Source organism: Pholcus phalangioides, unplaced genomic scaffold, assembly GCF_987345545.1.
Source record: "Pholcus phalangioides strain wild (caught in Gottingen) unplaced genomic scaffold, Ppha-v1.0 ptg000042l_1, whole genome shotgun sequence".
Classification (NCBI taxonomy): domain Eukaryota; kingdom Metazoa; phylum Arthropoda; class Arachnida; order Araneae; family Pholcidae; genus Pholcus; species Pholcus phalangioides.
In genome coordinates this window covers 20,495,597-20,518,958 of record NW_028301628.1, presented here as the reverse complement: position 1 = coordinate 20,518,958, position 23,362 = coordinate 20,495,597, and the positions used below count along the sequence as shown (strand labels likewise).

General features: G+C 40.0%; 2 protein-coding genes across 2 annotated transcripts in view; one reads left to right on the top strand and one right to left on the bottom strand.

Annotated features, from left to right (window-relative positions):
• Positions 1–8,176, bottom strand: part of LOC149064632 (ankyrin repeat and fibronectin type-III domain-containing protein 1-like) — a 213,917-nt gene extending 205,741 nt beyond the window's left edge. Inside the window, exon 1 of the mRNA XM_089254691.1 lies at positions 7,771–8,176. Coding sequence (XP_089110817.1) covers positions 7,771–7,931 — 161 coding nt within the window. The 5' untranslated portion in view covers positions 7,932–8,176. The remainder of the gene's footprint in view (positions 1–7,770) is intronic.
• A 9,136-nt stretch (positions 8,177–17,312) lies between these two features.
• Positions 17,313–19,282, top strand: LOC149064631 (uncharacterized). The gene has a single exon (XM_089255016.1). It carries the CDS (start codon positions 17,408–17,410, stop codon positions 19,103–19,105), a length of 1,698 nt encoding a protein of 565 aa, XP_089111142.1. The 5' UTR covers positions 17,313–17,407; the 3' UTR covers positions 19,106–19,282.
• Positions 19,283–23,362: the final 4,080 nt, after the last annotated feature.

Below are 23,362 nucleotides of genomic sequence, written 5' to 3'. Positions count from 1 at the left end.
GAAACCCAACGGCATACTCCAATCCAGGACGAAATAAGCCCCGGGAAAGTGGAATAATCGTTTTAGGAAAACACAGAGACCTTTTTAAAAATTAAACCGCAAGCATTGTGTTCTTTTTTTCCCCCCTTTTTTTTACCACAGCTGAACAGTGTTGAGAAAACTTCAGCCGCTCATCGATAAGAACACCCAGATCAGTGATTCCGGAATTTTGACACCATTCAACTCATAATACGCATTAGACAGTTTAATAGACTAACGAACTCCTTACAACTTTTGAATGGAAAAATAAACGATTTAAGCTCAAAAGGGGAGGAGAATGCTGTTTTAGAACAATTGAAAAGAAATGCGTGATATAGCATTGACATATGTTAGATGGCAAAGAAATGCGTAGTCCAGCTCGACAAAACGGGACTTATGATTATCTACTTACAACTTACAGTATTTCGGATACCGTTGTCAATTGGTTATTGTTAGAAATCCCGAGTCCCGAAGCGATCACATAAAACAGCTTGCACTGTACTGAAAAAGAAAAGTTTGCGGTTTCATATGGATCTGTGTCACTACTAGTCTCTCCATTGATTTCATATTTTTTGGACGTCGCCGTTATCAAATTATCAAACATTTTTACACGTGACTGAAAAAAAAAGCTCCATGACTTTTGATTAATCCTCTCATCTTATACAAATTAGATCGTCCAATGCCTTGCCCGAATTCTCCATTGAATGGTGTGGCTTCCTTGAAACGACACGTTTTAGTTGGTGGAATGCTCCCGTCACTAAATCCAGAGTTCTCAACCTAAATTGCGTGCTCGGTCGGATATTCGCATGAATACGTAGGAAATTTAATGATTTTAACCAACATATATGTCCTCTGAGTGACCAAACATTTTTTTTTTTTTTTTGTCCTAAAGTCTTCATCTCATCCTCCTCCCAGAAGCAGCTGGCCAGTTGGTCAGGGGCTTTCAACCAAGGATCTTTGGAGAAATTTCAAAGGGTCCGTTAACTGAATATTACTTTGCAAAGGGATCCATGGTATACATTTCATTGGCATGAATGAATGAATGAACGCCAGAACTTTGCCACTGGACTTATCCCGTTACTGAGATCTCTTCCAGCCCAGCTTCGTGGCAGAGTCCGGAACAATTTATTTTGCGTAAAAAAAACCATAAAATTTTTACAACATATTTTCCCCGACACAATTGGGTACTGTCGCGATTAACAAATTTTGTGGTGATTTCAGACGAGATGGGGTTGGGAGTTGGATAAAAATTTTGAGGCTTCGTTAAGACGGATGAATGTACACATATTATAGGATGGAGGTATATTTTAAAAGCAATTGGATGTGGGGGGGGGGGGGCCATGCCATCTCATCTGTTGACTTACACTTTTCATATTATATGCACAGTATAAAAAAAAACAAAAGCAATGAAAATTTCATTGTGAAGTATAAAATATCCATCGGGGAGCGAGTCATCTCGCTTAACACCTTATTGGTGAGCAAATGGGTTTGATAACTTGCGGACTAGAAGATAGCATCAGTTTTATTGGGTTGAGTTCACTTGCTTCTGTGGATTTGATGAAAATATACAAAATAGAAGTGTTGTGTGGGGGAATATATACAATTAGGGGGATCACCCGCTTAGCACCTTATTCGGTGAGCAACATCGATACGACAATATGAGTATGCACGTGTGTTGTGGACATGAAGTGCATGAAGAACTTGAATAGAGGAAAGAGATAAGTACACATGCATTCATATACATATATATAACAGCCAGGCCGAGTCGTCTCGCTCTAAAGCTATTTTGGTGAGCAATGTGGGATTAGTTTAAATGGGGGATTGTCTGGAGAGAGCCTTAACTAAAGGTTCAGCTTCGGTCTTGTTGTTTTGGTTGAATATATATATATATATATCGTTCTGGCTTGTTATATTTATATTTTTAAAAAATGAATTCATTTCATTGGCAAAAGTGGGGTTTGTGGAATTAATCTTATTGAAACAGTGTCCGTGGAATACGAAAGGTGAAGAACCATTGCATTGGGTAGAGTGCGGGAAAGTATTCTCACGGATGCCAAGATATTTTATCATATACGCAGCAGTGGTTCTTAAAGTTTTTGAAGCGTGATCCCTTTTTGACAAGATTTTGTCGCGTGACCCCTCCCACCCTTACCTACATTAGGTGACCATACATCCCGTTTTCGGGGACATTCTTTTTTTTTTTTTTTTTTTTTTTTTTTTTTGTTAATGCATGAGCTTTAATTTCCGTAATCGATGATGAATCGAATCAAATTATTTTTTGATTTTGATTTGGTTGGCAGAACAGTTTTTTTAAGAGATTGTAAACTATCAACATGCTTTTTAGCTTTGAATCCTGCATCCGCAAGTTAGGACGGAATGCATATCTTTCGCATCGTAATGGTCCAGCACAGTGGATAACTCGGTAATCAAACTCAAGGTCACAATTACCAGGTTCTTTTTGTAGGTAGGATAAGTTTAGTTGATTTATTATGTTATTTTGAATATTCATAATGTCCCTCTTCCCGATATTTTTAAGCCCTCCCAACAATTTCAGTATAACTTTACTTCTTCATCAAAAGAGGCTTCGTAAATGACGCACTAGGGTTATTAATAAATTATTCATATAATTAATATAATCCTTATACATTCGCATACACTCATTGTTCGGTGTTTTTAATTTTCAAAACCATATAAAAATACGGTTTAAATTCGACTGATTCTTTCTGAATCCTCTGTAAAAATATTAGATTAATCTATTGTGCATTACACATATGTATGGACATACATTATATATTATGTATGGTAAGTAGCCGTTAAGCTTAAGTCGAGAAATTTTTTAGTTTTGATATATTTTTTTTGAGAAAATTTGAAATTAATTTCTTATTCGGGCGTTTTCATTTTTCAGGATGTCTCGCGAACTCCCTAGTTCACTAATCATCAACCAACACATTGGGAAGCACTGATGTACAGTAATACCCCGACGTTACGCGATAGATGGGACCGATGACAAATGCGTAAGTCGAATTCACGTAAATGGGGGTTCACTTTTCCCAAAGAAAAAATATATTAGTATTTGTAAATCGGAAACCCAAATTTTAGGAACACCTTTTTCTGTCTTACTATAACTATAATAATAATACTATGGCTTCATAAAATCTAATTTTCGTGGTGACAGCAATCCGATCCGGTGAAAAAAGACTGTATTGCTCCTAAAGTCTGTTCAAATGAAAGTCACGTGTTATCGCTTGAACAGCTCAATAACACCTTGGCCCATCGCAAGAAATGAGCTGCTCGTGCTTGGAGGCAAGAAAGTAAGAAAACAACTTTCAGCTATGAGTTTGTTGAAAGCTGCCGATCAGATGCATTGTCATCAAAGAGCATCAAATTAAACAAATTATTTTTTAAACTTGAGATTGGACTTTCAGGTATGAAATTGTGGCTGTCTCTGTAAAAATGGCAGGTACCAAACAAGCCTTGAGAATCCACACACACACATTTCTAAATTCAGGCTACAGTGTATAAAGTTTTCATCTTTATATATTGTAGCCTCTCAAAAATCTGTGTAGTTTTATATATTACATATAATGTTCAAATCGAATAATAAATTCTTTACTTGATAATCTCAGTGTTATCTCAGCAATAATCCCGAAAAATGATCGAATTTCAGAAATGTGCATTTTTCACAGAAAATCACGCAACTCGGAGTAGCATGCGTGAGTCGGAGTATGAGAACTTTTTAGTTATTGCATATAAAAATCGTTTTGCTTTCTACGAGAAAAGAAACGTGTTTACAGTATTTTATTATTATTATAGGTACGTATATTTACGGAAAATCTTTCAACAATAAATAGTCATTATATTTCCCCTGGAACTATTAAAAATAATCACCGCCGCTGTGGTGGTCGAGTGGTTATAGTGCCGGACTCGTGATGCGAGGATCCGGGTTCGAACCCCACAGTGGTGGTCGGCTGAAGTTGGTTTTCTGTGGTTCCCAACTTCAAGGCGCAAATGCGAGCCGATCTCCCCGTTAAAAAGTCTCGCCACAGAGAGCAACAGTCCTACAACGGTAAATCATTCAACCATAATACTTCACTCATAGTTAGAAAAACTGGGGGCAGATGACAGCACTACACATAAAAAGCATTACACAGTAACAAACTTTACGTCAGGTTGCACTACACATACACGCACATTCCCGCATGTACCGATTCGTTGGGGGGGTTCCGCGGGGGGGGGTGGTGCATGTGTGGTGTAGCAGTAGTAGGTAGGGCCTCCAAAAAATGGCTCGGGGATCCATGATGTTCTTAAGTCAGCCACCTCGTTGGGCAGTTTGCCTGTTGTGACGTATTTGTATAAATTTTTACGCATAACTTTTATTAATTTTCAAGAATTTAAATACATTTTAGAGAGTATCCTCAATGCCATTCATGCACACGCCCAGGTATCACGTATGGGGGTATCACTGAGCTTACCTTATTAAGAACAGTAAAAATCTTTAAATAAACGATCCTGTAATGTTAAATGTTAGAAATAACCCTTAAAAAATTTGAGTCCATCTTCATCTCCTCACATCGAGGTGAACAAATTTAATGCTTGGGACAGTGATTCGCCAATAACATCTACTGTATTATGCACATCTCTGACATTATTCAACCCTTTCGCTGCCAACTCTTTCTTAGGCATCTAAGGGACATATATGCCCCCAGTGGCATCTTAATATTCTATCAACATATTTTGCGAGAAATTGATTTTAATAAAAAATAACTTAATTGCATTTAACTTAGCATTGCATTTTACAATACCATTGTGACACATTCGTGTTCCACTAAAAAACACCAATGAGATACATATGTCCCTTCTGATCCCTCAGGTGATTTTTTTTTTCAGCATATTATCCAAATTTATGCGTATTCTAGCTGATTTATTAAAAAAAGTACTAGAAGGAAAAAAATGCCAATGACAGGGTTAATTGTCAGTCTCTCGAGAGCAGATAATTTTTTTCCCCTTGTTAATGACACGTACTGAAAGCCGGAAAAATCATTTCAAAATATCTATTTGGAATTGTTCTGTTTATACAGAATCTTATGGAAGACCTGATAAAATCTCAAAATTCGCGCATAAAATAAATGTATTGAAGTTAACATCACTTTCCAAATACACGAAATATAACTACAGTAGACTCTCGACTATCCGGACTCCGCACTATCTCCGTCCTAGTTAAATAATAAAAATTCTCCGTGGTAAAATGAGGAACAATTTACTTTGACCTGGCGTTCCAAGTGTTACCAATTTGTGAAATCCCTACAGTAAAATAAATTTTAACAATTTTTGTAAGAATTAAGTCTACATTAATATTTTGTTTATTTTAAAAAGTTTACGTATTCGTATTTTCCCTGCAACTAAGTTAGACATTAGCAAATTTACCTTAAACTGTGTACACGATATTTTTATTGTTAAGCTTCCTTTTTCTGTGATAAATTTTCGAAACGTAGCAATGCCAAAGGCGTACGTCACGGAAAGGTTGGTTAGAGCCAAGATTATATATGGTGTATTTTTGCAGTAAAACACGAAACACTGGGAACAATGAAAACACCTGAACCCCCACCTTACGTTATTGTACAGTACAGTGCATAAAAAGCATTACTAAGTACTCGCATGTACTTGGAGGTTAGAAAATATGAATAAGAGCGGGTTTTGCTATAAAAAGGGTGTTTTTAATGGTGTGGGTGGGGTAGAAAGTGAGCATCTATATAACTCCGGCCTATCCAGCTATTTTGTTATCCAGTACGTCTTTGATCCCAATATGCGTTAGGCAGTAGGTGGCTAAGCTGATAAGCTGACGAAATTTCGCTGACGGGGGGACGGGGATCAGTCACAGATTTGCTGACGGGGGTGGGGGGGGGGTGTTAAATATGGCTAAAAATCTGCTGACGTAATACTTGAACGGCTCCTTATGCACAAAGAGGTGATTCTGAATTTTTATCTTGAAACTGGGGGGCGGGGGGGGCTTGAAGTAAGGAACGTTTAAAGAAGAACCGTTTGCGCATATGCATTTAAGGGCAAACTTTTCCACTTTCTGACAAGGCAAATTTTTTCCCATAAACCAATTCACCAATGTTTTTTTCCACTTCTCTTATCTAGCAGCACCCTTGAAGCTACGGTTGTACTTTCGCGGCACACTTGAATTGAGATTTTATAAAATTGGTTTCAGTGGTTTAATCCTGTAAGCGTCAATGACGAGGTATCTTGCCTCCATAAAAGCCTGTTATTTTAACATTGTGAAGCCTAGATGTTTTGTAAAGTTGACTTCTCCGTAGAACCCTTTTCCCCCTTAGTTTGCGCCTGCTGAAAATCGGAAGAAAGCCTACTTCATTAAAAAAGGTATGGCATTTTGAAGGAGGGTTTCGTGATTTCTAATTACCGTTCAAAGGGTTAATTACTAATCCAGACAAAACAATTCATTGCTGTATTGTAATATAAGGACAACGTTCCTGAAAAAAATATATACAAGTTATGAAATGAGATGTGTGAGTCGTGTGATTTCGGAGCTCTCTCCATAAATAACAAAATTCCTTTTACGATCTTATTCCTAGGGTTTTGACGCGTGATTACTGCCACCATTTCCCTTAAACCTTTTTTCCATCGCCCTCCAATTGCAGTCGTATAAGCTTGATGCGAGGGGGCACCCGGGTATAAACCGGGGACCTCTCGTCCTTTTATTCATTCAAACCTAGCATAACTCCAGTCTATAGCCGTGGGCAATTTACTGCCGAAAGTGTGAGTGCGTGCACCTAACAGTCTGAGTGCGTTTACAGTGTTGCGTCTGATTTTTCAGTGCTGCCACCTACATTTCATTTTGTCAGTGAAGTTTAATGATTGAATATTTGTACCGTTGTAGGCCGGTTGCTTTCGTTGGCGAGACTTTTTAAACGAGATTAACTAGGAGCCTCGAAGTTGGAAACCGCAGAAAATCCACGTCAGCCGACCACCACTGTGCAGTGAGCGGAGTTCGAAACTGGGTCCTGGCGATGCGAGTCCGTCACTTTGGCCCCTCGACCATCACAGTCTCGATCTGCAGTCGAATGCTCTTGCCGCTGTGCGGTCGTGTGGACACCTTGCTGCACTCATCGAGAGGTTACAGATTTGAAGCCCGTTGACGGCGCAGAGTCGAAAAAAGTCTCCCCCACAGAGAGCAGGCAGACCTTCAACACGAGACTTACACATAACATGAAAATTCAAGCATTTGCTATTTTCACTTGGAAGACAGGCGGCAGCACCAAAATATAACACAACACAAGCATAACTTCAACAACATAATTATATTAGGGCCACTCATATACACACACACACAAAGCACGTTCCTGCGTTCGTTAGAAATCGCGCAGAGGAATGTATACGAGGTGCGTTAATTAGTCGAATATCGAGGAATTGTTGGGGATGAAACCGTCCCATTCTGGTAATGGAAACAGTATCCTAAAAGTATCCGCATGGAATTGTCGGGAAGAACATCAATCGACGCTTCGCTAAGCAAATGCGGCGGCTTCATGGTCACAAAATGTGAGAAGAAAGCAGATAAAAAGTAATGACATCAAATTAAGTGACGTTACGATCTGTTCTCAACAGAATTTCACAGATAAACGGCTACAAAGTACTGAGACAACTAGTATAATTAGACTTTGACTAGGATAAAGAACATTTTTTGAATGCAAGTGTACAGACAAATTAATGATTAGGGTTTTCGGATCGACTCACCCTTTGTTTCTCTTCTTGAGGAAAACCCTCTTGATTCGTATAAGTAAAAAAGCCGCCTTGTCCATGGTGAGAGTAGCAGCGGCGTGATGGTGTTTGGACGATGACGAGGAAGAGCCGTTCGACGAAGCCATGGCCACAAACAAAAGGTCACCGATTTTCATGTCATCATCATTGGATTCTCCGACGCGTTCACAAAGTGACGACTATTATCACCGATAAACAATAATAATAATAATACGAGTCGAGAAGTGGCTAATACCATCCTTATGGCTGTCCGTCCGTCCGTCCGTCCGTTTCGGTCGCGAAACTCCAATAAAGCCGAAGAAGGGCGCTCGCTCCGCACAGGAGAGAGGTATCTGGGAAATAAACCAACGGGGCACAAAAGTACTGGCGGAGTTTTCGGGAAAAAGAGAGAGAGAGAATCTCTCCTCTTCCTCCTCTCTCCAGACAGAGTTTTGCCGAGTTTTGCGAGAACGAGTTTCCAAACTAAAACTCTCTGCGCCAGTCGATATTTTCCTCTCCTCCGGAGTTCTTCTTTTCCAGACTTGCTTATATCTGTACAAAAACTTGGGTAGTGTTAATTGAGGGATTCGTCTTTTCTATCCCCTCCGTTTGATACTTTCCTTGAAATACGGTGATAACTCGGCTAGCGAAGATAATTCGTTCCGAAATCACGTTCGTTAGCCGAACTGCAATTTCCCATGGGTTTCCGTAGAAAACCATCTAATTCGTTCCAGGTACTGCCCAAACTTTCAGGACAAATTTTTAAAAACACCAAAGGAGCAAGCACTATAAAAAAAGACTAAAACTGGCCGAGGGCTAAAATGAACAGTTTCGAAATAGGATAAATGAGAATTTAAAAGATGAGATACTAAAGATCTTTTTATTTTACACTATGTAGGCAACCATAGGCGCGTAAAAAATAAAAATAAAGGTATAAAATGCAGGTGTAAACTTGTATTTCAGCCCACTTTTGCCAGTTCATCTCCATAAAACGTACAGAAATATATGATTTGAGGCCCCTCCCAATATTTTTGATGCCCTCGCAATATTTCTAATAACTTTACGCCTATGGACATAGGACCCAGTCGAGTTCGTAGATGATCCATTTGTATTTTGGTCAGCTCATTTCTGTGTCTCGTATATGTAGAAGGAGAAGAATGTCTCCTAGGACAGTGGTTCTCAAATTTTGGAAGACCGCGGCCCGGTAGGATTCTTTTTTCTGTGTGGAAGGCCCAGTCATAAACACGACTAATGGAAAACGAACGAGGATATATATAAAATGATGAATCACTCGCGGCCCGGTTTGACTCTTACCAGGGCCCGGTACCGGGCCGCACCCAACGGTTCAGAAACACTGTCCTAGAATATCCAAACTGTTCAGTTTGATCCTAAGAGTCGTGCACTGAAAGAGCGTGTGCCCTGAAAATGTAAGGGTTCCTTTTTTCGTTTTTTTAACGTACTATTTTACATGAAATGGTTCAAAAACTTTCATTCATTCATTGATCATTCTTGTCGCACCACGATCATTTTCTCCACACGAGGGCTAATTAAACCCCGGGACCTACAATTTATTGCCGATTCCGAACGGCAGGCTTGTTTTTCATACTCATCGACATGTTGGTGCACTGACCCTTCGATGGAGGACTCCCTGCGGTAGCAATTTTTTATGCGGTCATGCCGCCGTTTTTATTGTACCCCTGTGTTAGGAAAGTTTTCTGACAAGGACGAACCGGGTATCGAACTCGCGACACCTCTAAACATCCTTTGGTACTTTAGGCGAGTATCTTATCGACCTGGACTATCGCGCCCTCAAAAACTTTCAGAAAGAGAAGTGGAGGTACATCTGGAAAAAGGATTCCGAAGTGGACATGAGTTAATCGTGGTCAGGCGACAAAAATTCTGATGATGATTGGCGATAAAATTCAGCTCACAACGCGGTTGTTTTATGCTAGTACGCGTGCATCCATATCAACGAAAACATTCGTTAGCCGAAACAGAAAAATCACAAAAAAAATCTCCGTTGGCTGAAAAATTCGCTAGCCGAGGTATCATTGTATATCGGCTGAACAATATCATTGTTTCTTCATTTGAATTGAATCTACCAAAAGATTGCTGTCAACTACGGCAGATGATCCGGCACTCGAGGCCATCGCATTGGCTAGTGACCTCTGGTTTGCTTAACCCCTGGGCTGCTCGGAGAAATGCTTCTCCAAAACCGCAGTGGAAAAAAATTTCCCTTTTTAAAAAGTATAAAAAGGGAAGTTATCTTTTGTGAAAGATAGAGATGGCACTCAAACTCAAACGTTGCAAATAGAAAGAAACCTATCTACGGTTACCAGACGTCCTCCACCAGGAGGACGTGTCCTCTTTTTTGATGTCATTTCAAACTTCCTCCTAAGTTTCGGAAAAATTCTCTCTTTTGTCCTCCTATTCAGATTTCCGGAACTAATCTTTTCTCTTTTTTTCATGAACCATGTTTCTATCCACTAGCATGAGAGATTTTATGTGTGTTTTTCCCCCCAGACATAAGAGGCTGTTCCACGGTTTTTACATTAAATTGACACTGCTCGGAGAAAGGTAATAAAATGTTTTTGTGTGACGCATACACCGCTAAGTGCCTTCGGCAACCACCACAAGCCGTCTGTAAGTAATGCCAAGCTTTGGTGGTCAGCATCAAAGTAACTGGCAGCCTGTGCTTAGTGGAACGCTATAGCAACAATCCCATGAAAAATTTCAAAAACGCCAATAAATGTAAAAAAATGAAGAAAACCTCGCCATGCTCCAGGAAAAGGATTAAAAGTAATAAAACTGGCCAGACAGAGGAATAATTCATTATAAGCCGAGGGAGACAGGTCAGTATTTGTTCTTTTGTCGTTGCCTAATTTTGCTGTTTTTTAGCCGTTCTGTTTTAGATAGGAGAAATTATTACGGTGGCCGGGCTTTTTTTTGTTAGTACAGTGGTGGTGCCATCTGTTGTGAAAATTTGAAATGGTGACTTTATCAAGAACGTGCAAGCAGATGTCCTCCTTTCTCAATTCCAGAATCTGGTAACCCTATCTAAGACGGGCACAGTATGAGACTCATTGGTTAAGATCTTTGGCGTTCCTTCAATTTCCAACTTTTCACGGACTCTTCTATAGTGAATTTATTGTATGAAAAAACAAAAAATGATGCTAATTGTCCCGGACCCCCCAGAACTGCAGCCCTGTCAGCCCCACCTTTGTGGGTGCCATGATGAGACGGAAACCTGTCTCCGACAAAATCAAAAAATAGTCCGTCCCCCCCTTCATTGAATAATGCTCTTTATGTGCACCTTCATAAAACAGAAACCTATCTAACATGGACAGTTTCTTCGCATTTCGTTTCGTACAGGTTTCACTGTATAATGCAGTCCAAAAACTGAGGCCATTTGACGCCCCCCCCCCCCAAAAAAAATTTGTAGGAGGGCTGAGAGCCCCCCAATATTTTCTAAAAAAACAATGCACCCTTCCTCTACTGCGTACGCGCTTGACGACCAGCAACTTTCAGCCCCCGAATGTTTTCTTCATGGTTCGAACTCCGAACCCACAATCCCCGACAAAAACGCGCTTTGTGGTAGGAAAGTAGGCACTTCGCCACTTTTCAATGACATTTCAAAAAGAAAAAAAATACAGATCATCAATGGATGGTTAAGCAGATCATAGCAGATCAGCTATACTGGTCATCTGTGGATGTTGGGAGCACTCTGAGGGTTAGTTGGCTAGAAACTGTATCTTGCTGCGAACAGTTCGTGGAAAGTGAGCATAGTGCAGGGCCGGAACTAGAGAAGGGCAAAGATGGGAGGCAATTACCCGGGCGTAAAATTTTAGGAGGTAACAAAATACACTGGTATTTTTCCGAATTTAAGGGGGGTGGGGGGCAAAATCATACCACCCCCCCCCCCACACCTTCACAAAATTCTTGCTACAGCCCTGGCATAGTAACACCCTCTTTCTCGAATCACCACTCTTTCCCTGAATATCGACTCGAAACTCTGGCACTAATCGCAATTAAAAGGTATCAGGCGTGTATGACACCCCGGGTAAACCCCTTTATGTAATTGTTCGTTCAACGGGTTTTTTTTTTTTTTTTTTTTTGGGGGGGGGGGGGGTTCAAAATTCGAGAGAAGCCCAAGTAACCAATTATTATTATTATTTTCACTTATTTGCAGCTCGTTTGGTAAGTTAAGCACTGTCAGAATTGCAGTGTTAGGCCTTCATAAGCAGGCCCGCATACTAACAAAACACAACAGGTCGAATTCATTGAGAAGATACTGTACCTACGCAGTGCCATCTTAACGCATGGGCCCACCCGGGCACCGCCCGGAAGCCTCAAGTGCAGAGGGGCTCATGAAAATGTGATATGGTTTAAATTTTCTAGTCTAAACACATGAATCGAAGACAAATTTATAACCACCTTGGCGCCTCAGAAGAATCACTTTACCCGGGGAACCCTGGTGAATTTGAAACGACTATGGGGCCGTCATAAGATTATCATATATAGTCCCCTCCTCGGTTCAAATTATTTTTCTGAGGCTTTACGTCGCTAGAGAGAGAGAGAGAGAGAGAAAATGCTTGTGCCTACAAATTTTTACATGCATACTCTCGAAAATTTCAAAAAGATCTAATTTTTGTGAGGCCCTCCTCTATTCCTGGTGGCCCATGCGTCAGGTTGGCACTGCACACGAGGGCTGTAAGAGGACCGGGACCACAGTTCAGAACTGATTTCTAAACCAGCTTGCGATGCTCAGTTTCCTCTATCGTAAGTGAAAGCATTGTCTTACGCAAAGGGGGATTTTAGGGGTTCTAACCCCTTGAGCCAATATCATAGTGTAATTTTACAGGAAAAACCTAAACCCACCCCCCCCCCCCCCAGAAGGAAAAAAAATCTGGAAACTCCCCCTCGAGAAAATTCTGCGTACGCCTATGAGTGGAAGAGGCTAGTAACTCAGTAAAATGACTGGATAAGTTTTCAAACACATCGTACCTCTGAATGTCTCTAAACGAGTGTCTCATCGGTCTTTGTTTGCAGGCAGTGTTGAATGAAATATTTGAGTTCAGCTCTGGGAAGAGAAAACCCTCTGCCTCAAAATCCGTCACCATCGGCACAGTGGCTAGAAATCCCTAGCCAGTAAGACCACTGTCCCATTGTTACGTTTAATGTGGCTACTACTACTACTAAACCATACACGCCCCTCGTCCACATTCCTCTGCGGAACTTCTTGACGAATTGGTGCATGTTGGAATGTGCGTGTATGTGTTGTGAACCTATGTGAAGTTTGTTTCTGTGTAATGCTTGTTATGTGTAGTGCTGCCATCAATTTTTCTAACTATGAGTGAAATGTAATGATTGAAGGATTGTATCGTTGCTTTCTGTGTCGAGTGTAATGTGGCTCAGCAACAGACCTCCAATGATGCAAATGGGAGTTAGAGAACGCAGAAGGTTCTCGACTGAACCGGCCAAAGGGTCAAAAAACTCGGCACCTCTCTCTATTCAACAGAGTTGATCCCACCTAGCGGGGAAGACAACGACCCCCCCCCCCAAAACAGCAAACAAGAACATCGGGAAATCCCACCCCAAGCTAACCCTCAAAAACTGTCATAGTTTCTTGAGTCTATGTTAGACCTCAAACAGAAAATTAGCTGAAAGGGGTTGTTCAAGTATTACGTAAGCAAGTTTGTAGCCATTTTTGACCCTGCCCTCGTCACAAACAGTCAGCAAAAGTCCGACTTTCCCCCCCCCCCCCCCATCAGCAAAATTTCGTCAGGTCTGCTCCTTATCTCTTAACGCATATTGGTGAGATCAGAGACGTACGATGGGGGGGGGCATAAGGGGGCCTCATCCGTCTGTCCCCCAGATGATCAAAAATTTATTTTTTTACTGCAAAAAATAAATGGATTTTCTTCCGAAAATCCATTTATATGTTAATATAATCCATTTTTGTTAATTTCAATGCTATTTGAAGGCGAAGAACTCAAAATTTTCTCTTTAAGAAATTCCTTGTGACCCACCCTCCAAGCCATATATGGTAAACCCTTTGCTCCGCCGACCAAATGTGGCCCTGGGGGGGGGGGGGCTATCTGATGTGGCCTGCCCCTCAAACCTAATTTTGTAAAAATGAACTTAACGGCACATTTACAAATTGATCAAGTAACTCGTGGCACAATTCCAGAGCATTTAAGCAGCCCGTGGCACATTTTCAGATCTTTCAAGTCGGCCCCTGGCACATTCACAGATCACTTAAGTGACCCACGATACAGTTCCAGAACACTTAAACGATCCGTGGCACATTTAGAGATCCCTTGAGTTACATGTGGTACAGTTTTAGAGTGCTTAAGCGGCTCCCAATGTAGTTCTACATCACTCAAGTTACCCGCGGTACATTCTCAGATTACTTAAGTGATCAGCAGCTTAGTTACGGATCACTTGAGTGATGCGTGACACAATTCAAGAGCACTTAAGAAAGCATAGAAATTTATCATTTCTACGCTAGCTCTCGAAAATCATATCGCCAAATGCCATCATCACGAGCCCCCCCCCCCTCCCCATATGCACATGAGGCCGTTCCGGGCCGTATCCGGATGGACTCATGCATTTAGACGGCGCTGCCTAGAGTGCAAGAAATCAAGTCAGTGATAGACCAAAAGAGTGACCTGGAGAGTGTGCAATAACGTGAATGACCAAAATAGAATAGAATGACATGGTCATCGAAAATAAAATATCGATTCACACGCTTAAGAGGAAAAGCCCTAAAAGCCCTAGCGTAGAATTATAGGAAACATTGGGAAGACCCAAAAATATTAGCTATTTAAAATTCGCCTAAGTACTCGCCTAAAGTACCAACAAAGGATGTTTAGAGGTATCGCGAGTTCGATACCCGATCCACCCTTGTCGGAAACTTTCCTGACGCGAAAGTACAATAGATGCGGCGACAACATAATCACAGAAAAAGATTGCTACCGCAGGGTGTCCCGCGCCGAGGGGTATAACGCATCAACCTCTCGGTGAGTGTAAAAATAATACTGCCATTCAGAATCGGCAATAAATTGCAGGTCACGGTCTCATGGCCCCCACAAAGGGGGGGCTGACAGGGCTCTAGTCCTGGGACCCGGGACAGTTCTCATCATTTTTTGCTTTTTCACGCTATAAATTAACTGAAGGGACCCGTGAAAAGTCTAACCGGGAGGCCCGGAAAAGATCCCAGCCTAGGGGCCCCCGCTCCAGAATGTAGGGGCCATACACGGTCTAATTAACCCTCGTGTTCAAAAAATGACCGTGGTGTGATAATAATGATCAAATGGTCGTTGATTTTATTTTTCCTCATTTAACGTTTTTTGGGGTTTTTTTAGTATGACGGTGGGTTTTATTTTGATGACAGGCATTTTGTTGTTCTGCTAATTTCATTTTCATCGTGTAACACTGTACTTTTATTTGGTTTGGCACCGCATCAACACATTTGGTTACTTACGGCATTCCTAATTAAAATCCGATCCTAACTCTATTACTTATTCACAGAACTACTCAAGAGCGCTATGGATGCTTCAGGAAACACCGTGGTGCCAAGGCCGTCTTAAGAACATCATGGGCCAACGGGCCAAGTGATTTTTCTAGGCCCAACCCGGCAAATTCTCGAAAAATTCAACCACTTTTCATTCTTCTGAGGCCCCCGGGCATTGCCCGGATGGGCCCATGCGTTAAGATGACACTGCGTAGTGCTCGCGAGCATCAGGTTGGAAATGCCTACTCTAGTGCATCGTCACTGTGACCGTTCCACCTTCTAAGTGGTGAATTCGCGTTACAATGAGTTCCGTTCGTGTCACTAGCAGTCTTCCGGAAGAGGGGGAGTTGTCTGCTGTGGAACTTTTTGAGATGGGAAGCCTGGTCGGATAACACTGCAGACAACCAATTTCAGATGACTTTGTGGTTATTATCCTTAGGCAAGCAAAGAAAAAAGTTTTTTGGTGGTATATGCCTCATTGTATCTTCTCTCTCAAACGTCTTAAGAGGGTCATAGCCATCCTCTCCGTCATGGACTGAGAGATTTTTCCGAAGCCCCCAAGACCTAGAAATACCCCCTTGACATACCCAGTGCCGTCTTAACGCATGGGACACTCGGGCATGGCCCGGAGCCCTCAAGTGAAGAGGGGCCTTGCAGGAATGAGATCTGGTTGATATTTCCGAGAATTTACCAGGTAAAGGCTCAAAAAAAACTCTTGGCCCGGTGGTCCATGATGCTCTTAAGACGGCCCTGGATATACCCGCCTATCAATTTACATACTTCATGTCAAAAATTACGTGCAGATCTCATTTTGTTGAGGCCCCTCTGCACTCGAGGTCCCTGAGCCATGCCAATGGACGTCCCTGACTCTAACTCATTGATATGAGCCCTCGGTCTCTAAGCACAGCAGCGTATTTGTTGTTATGCCGCCATACTCGCATTGTATTTTAATTTTCTTGGCGATTCATTCTTTAAATTTGGCGCACCTGCGAAATTTCGGCTCTGAGCCTTAGCCCTGCGTCAGCACCGCCTAGAGATAGAAGGCCTCTGCACTGGTTGCCATAAACGTCATTCAGACTACCTAGCAAGTTCGCCACATTTTGAAACACATAATCCTATTTCGTTTCTTCTTATTTTGGCGTAGAATCTTCCTCATTGGCTCACAAATACAGCATAGTGATTGGATGTGGGACATAGAAATCGCCAATTCTGAACCCGATAATTTCTTTTCCGCACAACGATGAGAACAGGTAATTTTTTTCCCTGAATATTCTGAAGGAACTTCATATTACTAATTACTACTTACTGACGTCACAAGCAGCGTGCGAAGGCCTTCTATCTCTAGGAGATGCTGCCCGCGCCCTCCTCCACCCGTAAATACGCTCCTACTGACATGTCTATGGATTCTTGCAGTTTTTAGCCGAGTATTTGTTTAGAAGTAATGAGTCAAACAAATTTTTTTTCTCTTATAAAAAGAAATATATAAACCAAAAAAAAAACTGCCATCTAACCACAAACAAATGAACCTTCATGTACAACTGAAACGAGATTACGATGCTTTTGCTGCCATCTAGTTTTCTCTATGGAAAATTAGTATAGTTCTCTGAAAGGATGATAGAGATGGCGCATATAATTTTTTTTATGTTCCCTAAAACACTAATGCTTTTCATGTCCATTTTAATACGGAACTCGTACTTCCATCTATTGGTAATTATTGGACTTCTGATAGTTTTCTATTACAACGATAGATGGCAGTACATTCCTATTATTTTTTTTAATAATTTATTCCGCTTTTTTAAGTAGCAACCCCATGCAAAAAATTGTGTTTAACGATCCATTTTCTAATAAATAGAAATTTTTCATTATGGTCAGAATATTTCTACATTTTACGAGAATAAATTATTGTTATGGCAGAAGTCGGGACGTATGGTCCTATGAAGTGTTATTATTTTTTCCCCCAGGATTATCCCCACTGCTATGAAGAAAACAACTCTACTTGAGGTGAAAAGAAACAATCATTTGCCAATAACCAAAACGCGCGCAAAAGTTAGTCTTCTGGAAATCAAAACCATAAGAAGGCGAGAAATTGTTTGATGTGACGATTAAGTCTCGTACGATATGCTCATAATTGGTGTCGGAGTCATCTTGGCAGCTCTGTCAGTCGTCAACAGCCAGCCTCAAGATGCTGGTGACGAAAGAAAGAGGCAAGTCTTTCGAGAAATGTTCGACGATTCATCGGCGAAAAAGAACTGGAAAAATCCTTACGACATGTTTGGGAATGAAGAAAATCCTTTGCCGGAAGAAACGACGAACGTCGTCGTCGACGAGGAGCCGATGAAGGGTGAAGCTCCCCAAGAAGACGACGGAAAATCGCATGTCGAGAATAAAACCAAAAAAATCTACAGCGATGAGTCGCCGCCGCCCCCATCGACGATGGGAGTAGAATCGGTAACTTGCGTTCCGAGGGACATCGTATTCTTGACGAGATGGCTGAAGATCGTCTACAACAAACTCAGCCGACCAAGTTTCTTCGACGTCGGTGATTCTAAAATCTTGTCGTTCAAAGTCACCAAAACGAGGGTCCTGCGAATGAAGAAAATACTGGATGCTGAGGCCGTGAATTTCAAAGACATGGAAGATTTGATCACCGACAGCCTGTCAGATTTCTGGGTGATGAATGAAGTATCGTGGCTGTCCAAGTTTCACGATTTTGTCTTTGTGTTATCTGAGACAGCGCTCATTCCAATTCTCACTCTGGTGTTATTCATTTACTTGCTGAGTCAAGCTAGCGTTGTCAAAAAGATTGTTGTCGGCTTCGCTTGCGCTTGTGTGTGGAATTGGATGAGATTGTATAAGGAGGCCATCGCAGCTCAGCACGCAAGACTCGAACGCACAGATGTTCCCGCTGCGTGCTATCAAAAGAACTTAGGAATATTGCACAGTATAAAAGCGTATTTTAAAAGTTGGATTTATGATAGTGGAGATTGTGCCGAATACTATAAGAGTCTGATGGTGGATCCGATTTTCAACATAGACCCAAGTAAAGCTGTTGTAGATACCATATGTGGCATTGTATTCATGCCATTGGAGAGGATAGGCTATTACCTGAACCGGTTCCTGAAAAATTTATTGTTTGAATTATCGTTAGGAGGCGAAATCATCGCTGTTGGGATATTTATAATCCTTTTGCTGTTAGTCTTTAACTACACCATCAGACTTCCTTTGTTTTTGGGTACCATAGAGCCTTCGAGAAATAGTAGAAGCATCATGGGGTCATTGGCAAGACTTTTTACTCAAGGGAAGCCTGTGCAATATATCACTCAAGATGGTTCCAACAGTAATGAAGTGTGCGAAAATCCATTAAACCGAATTAGCAAATCTCAGTGTGATAATCGTGACCTGATAAGACTTGAAAACAAGGGTTCTCAATCAGATATCTCTATTCCCCATGTTCAAAACTCTGGTGAATCAATAAAGTCGATAGGAACTTCAAATAATGTTCCACCTACTGTTCCTCTGAATCCAGAAGAGAAAATTGTTGCATCAACAACAAATAGTTCAGAGTTCACGAATGAAAGTCTCATGGTCACAAATAACTCTGAGGCACTTTCATCAACAGCAAAACATGGGGAAACTACGTTGCAGAAATCTGCGCCAACACAAAATAATGATGATGAATGTTTGAGTGAGCTTTCTATCAATAGCAAATCAAATCATGTTGATAAAAATTTGTCAATTATTAACAGAGAGACTAATGATATTAGTGTTTTGAATGACAAACAGTTGAAAAAGTTGTTGAAAATTAGTGAAGAATAATTTAATGTAAAAATTTCTGCGCAACTTAAGCAAGTTGCTATATTTTCTGGAGTCTAATGCTCACCTTATTCTTCAGCTGCAAAAATGTGTGTTGTTTGTTAACATTATCATCCTTATTCAATTTTTGAGTTTTAATTTGTTGCATTACATTCGAGTAAATATGGTATTTTAAGTGCTGATTATTCCAAATGTTTGCTTTTTATGTATATTTTTTTTACTGCATGTCCAAAGTAATATGATCTCTCTTGCACTACGAGAAACTTTGACTGTCCCCTGAAAAAAAAAAATTTAATATTTAAAATGTGTATCAAGCATGGGTGGCGATACGGGGGGTGCAATGCACCCCTAGCATCAAAAGTAAAGCTGACTGATTAAAGGCCGTATTCACTGACATGGTTTAAACTGTAGCTATAATTTTTGGATAAGAGATCAACATAGATCGGTTGAAAATGTGAATTTAACCAATCCGTGCCGATCTCTAATCAAAAAATTGTGACTATAGTTTAAACCATGTTGGGGAATACTGCCCCTAATATATTTGTGTATGTATGAATTGACATCATCGTGCCCCCCCCCCCCCGACTTTCAGATCTATCTCCGCCTATGGTATCAAGGGCAGCAATCTCAACTCTAAAAGTCTAGCTTGCATTTCTAGCTATGATGGCAATCTTTCAGGAACAGCTGTGTGAAATCAGCTTTAAAGGTAGATTCATAAGCAATGTGTCGCAAATAGAATACTCTCTATGCAGCCATTCTAGATTAGGCTATACGTTAAACAATATATTGAAGAATATATATATTTGTCAATTCTGTAGATACACTGCCTGGCCAAAAAATAAATTAGACTGACTGGTTGGCCAATATATTAAGGCTTGTTTACACAGATTAAGTGATTTAGTATTTAATTTGAAATTCATCAGAGGAATGTGTACGAGGCATGTGCAGTTAAGTTGAAGAATTCAATTACATTTTAAGTTGAGTAAAGTTTTGTGAAGTGCTCTAAAATCTGTCCTAACATGTGTGACAAAGAAGTGAATGATCATTAGATAATATGTGGCCATGGGCACTGGTGCATGCACATATTGTCTTTGTTTAATCAAAAAAAAAATAGATTAAATCCTTTTTTCTTTCACCCTTGTTTTGATGAAATCCTCTGAGGCTCCCAGGCCGTGCCCATCAGTAACTATTTCCTTCAATGAAGGTGATGACAATGGTAAAAAATTGGCTGAAAAGAGCAGTTCTATTGCCCACCACAAATCTAATCTAATGAATAAATAGTCTGTGAAATTTGAAATATAGCGGAATCTAGCAAGTCATTCGCCTCTTACTAAATCCACCAAGAATCTTGGTGAAGCGCAGATGCAAATCTGGTTCAATGAATGCATATTTAGTTTTTGTCTAAGGTGATCCTATCAAATTCAGTGTTAGAGTGTGTAAGTTTTCATTTTTGACCAGGCAGTGCATGTATCTTTCTTGAACATGTTACAACTCAATTCAGAACTTGACAAATTCCTGGTCACTGCATCAACTATTACATTATTTGCATCTAAAAATTTTTCTACTTCTAATTATTAAATTAGTCTCTGACAACCACACAAATTTGTTGAAACTTGTATCGTGTCTATTAACATAAACTAAAAGAAGGGTCACTGAATGCTATAAAGGTATGTCCTCACTGGTGCGTCTTCTTTTAACTTTTAGTCTTTTTTTTTTTTTTTCTTTACCGATGAACTCTATTGCATGCCTCAAGTGGCGTGCCTTTTTTCTGTCTTCACCTATACGCTAAACCTTTCAATTCAGATACAACTGTCACAGTGGATGCAATTTCAACATTTTAATGTGAAAATATGTGAGGGAAAACTGCTCTATAAAAAGATCTATAAATATAGATCAAATTATTCAAAATTGGTCAACTTCGGAATAAATTAAAAATTAAATCAAGTCATTCGTCAACTTTACCCAAATATAGTCGAGTCAAAGAAATTAAGAAAACTGTATACTTCTATTTTGCTAAGTCGTAATCTCATACATATTTAAATCTTTTTTTTCGTTCAAAATTATAGTCAGCACAGCATTATTTTTCTCAAATGTTTATTCATACACCAATGCACTAAATCCGTGGTAATATAAGTGAGAAACTTGAAATTTCTAAATTGAATAATTTTTCATAATAAAAAGTAACAGAATATGATAGCCCAAGATGATCAGATTTAAAATATTTTCGCACACAAATCCAAATATCAAAAGAAAATTATTTAATGTGTTGTTTTTCAATCAATTTTTAAACTTGAAATATCGTACCTTCGACAGTCAGTAACAGAAAATTTCTCTAGAAGAGAATTTCTTGTGCGCTCATCCCTAAACTCTGCGTGCTACTCGAAAGGTTGGTCCTGCGTATGCTTCTGGTTGCAGCTCTAATAATATTAATGAAAATAAAATCTGCATAAAACTGTACAGTTTTTGAGAAAATAGCAAAAATTATTATTGCGCTGAAGGGCACAGCCTGTTCCTCATAAATTCGTGCCCTGTGCAAACATTAATTTTTTCCCACCCCCACCCCCCCCCCTTTTATATAACGTTCTTTGAGGCAACTTTTTTCCAGTCGCAAGCACAATGTTTGTTCCCATCATCAAAAAGGGTGCACCCTTATAAAGTTTGGCATACGATTGCTTGAAATCAGGATGATTTTAATCGTTGAATGTAATTTGTACAAAGTGTTCAAATTGGGACGTTAATCAAGTATTCGCAAACATGAAATCGGACACGAGCATCAAGCACTTTGAAAGCACCACAGTGCCAGCGAGCAGCAGGTTGAAATATGTCTGCTACAGATTACAATCATGTAAAAAGTTTACTTAATTACTCTCAAATTAAATTCCACGTTTGGAAATATTCTACGGAAAGGAAGGTTAAAAAAAATAAAGGAAAGGAAATCCAAATTTGTGGGCCTCCTAAAATTGCAAGGGCGAAGGGCACTTGTCCCCTTTTGCCCATGCAAGAAACAGGCACTGGTTATCGGATTCCTACATCCGGTAAGGGTGATCTTCCAACAGTTGACTAAGTATTATTCGTGTGCCTCCACGAAATGTTTAGAAAAATGTGGAGTCAAGAGTTTCAACAGCACGGTGGACCTCCAATGCAATGATATTGAATAATATTCAGAGGGCCTACCAATTTTATATACTTTGAAAAATCATACCATTAGATCTTATTATCATAAATAGCCGTCCAACACATCTAGTTGAAGTTCTCACACCGTGTCTGGATTGCCCCATGCGTTGAGGTGACCCCGCGAAGAGCTCGTGAATTATTTTATAATTACACAGAAAACCTCCGTAACACGAGCTCTTCGCAAAAACATGGAAAAAAAATCCGACCAGCATTTTAACATGAAATTCTACCAAAAAAATAATATTCAAGACAATCATTTAATTTATAATTTTACAATTATAATTACTGTTAATTTAAATTTACCTTCAATAATATCACGTAATGCACAACGTGACCTGAAGTCTTCAAAAGTATCAAAGTTTTTTTCTGTTGACATTATGAAAACAACACTGAATCTTCACGAAAAGGAAATTGAACGAAAATCCAAACCTGGTGGAGCAGAAGGAAAAGGAATGCCTCTTAAAAAATGGGTGCCTTTCAACAAGTTTGAGTCACGCCTGAGTGATTTATGACACGCTTGATGACAGGTGTGCCAGTGGAAAGCGCATTGACGCAGAAAAAACGCACCAGTGTAGACATAGCTTAACAAGTTGAAAACATTATTTTGTACAATTCTTTTTCTCTGAAGAGATAGGCTTGGCCCCCTAAGAAGCTCCAGTTTGGCTGACACCTAAATGCTATTTGTCAATACCTGCCTTGATGATTGTAGCCCTTGAAATTGCTGCACATCAGTCACCTCTTTTACAATAAAATGTGTATTTTTTTTACTCAAACCATTTGAAGGCTGGTTTTTATAACCAAGACTTTCACCTTTAAAAACAGTTTTCCAAAGTGGTCAATATCACCCAATTTATAGGAGTGATAACTTTACTTCCTTGGCATTTGATAGCCACTCAGTTGAGATGATACAGTGGATCCTGCCTAAGATCTCTCCCAGTCAGAAGCATCATTTCAGGGTGTTTCAATTTCCTTCCCCGCCCCCTATATCAAAAAAAAATTTGTTTATGCGTTTTATTGTATGGTTCCAAATGTTTACAGTCAGACCTCTGTATTTTTAGTTTTCATATTTGTCGCCTCTCCCACTTT

Coding starts and splice junctions, on each gene's coding strand:
- LOC149064631 (XM_089255016.1), top strand. CDS start 17,408: ATGCTCATAATTGGTGTCGGAGTCATCTTGGCAGCTCTGTCAGTCGTC.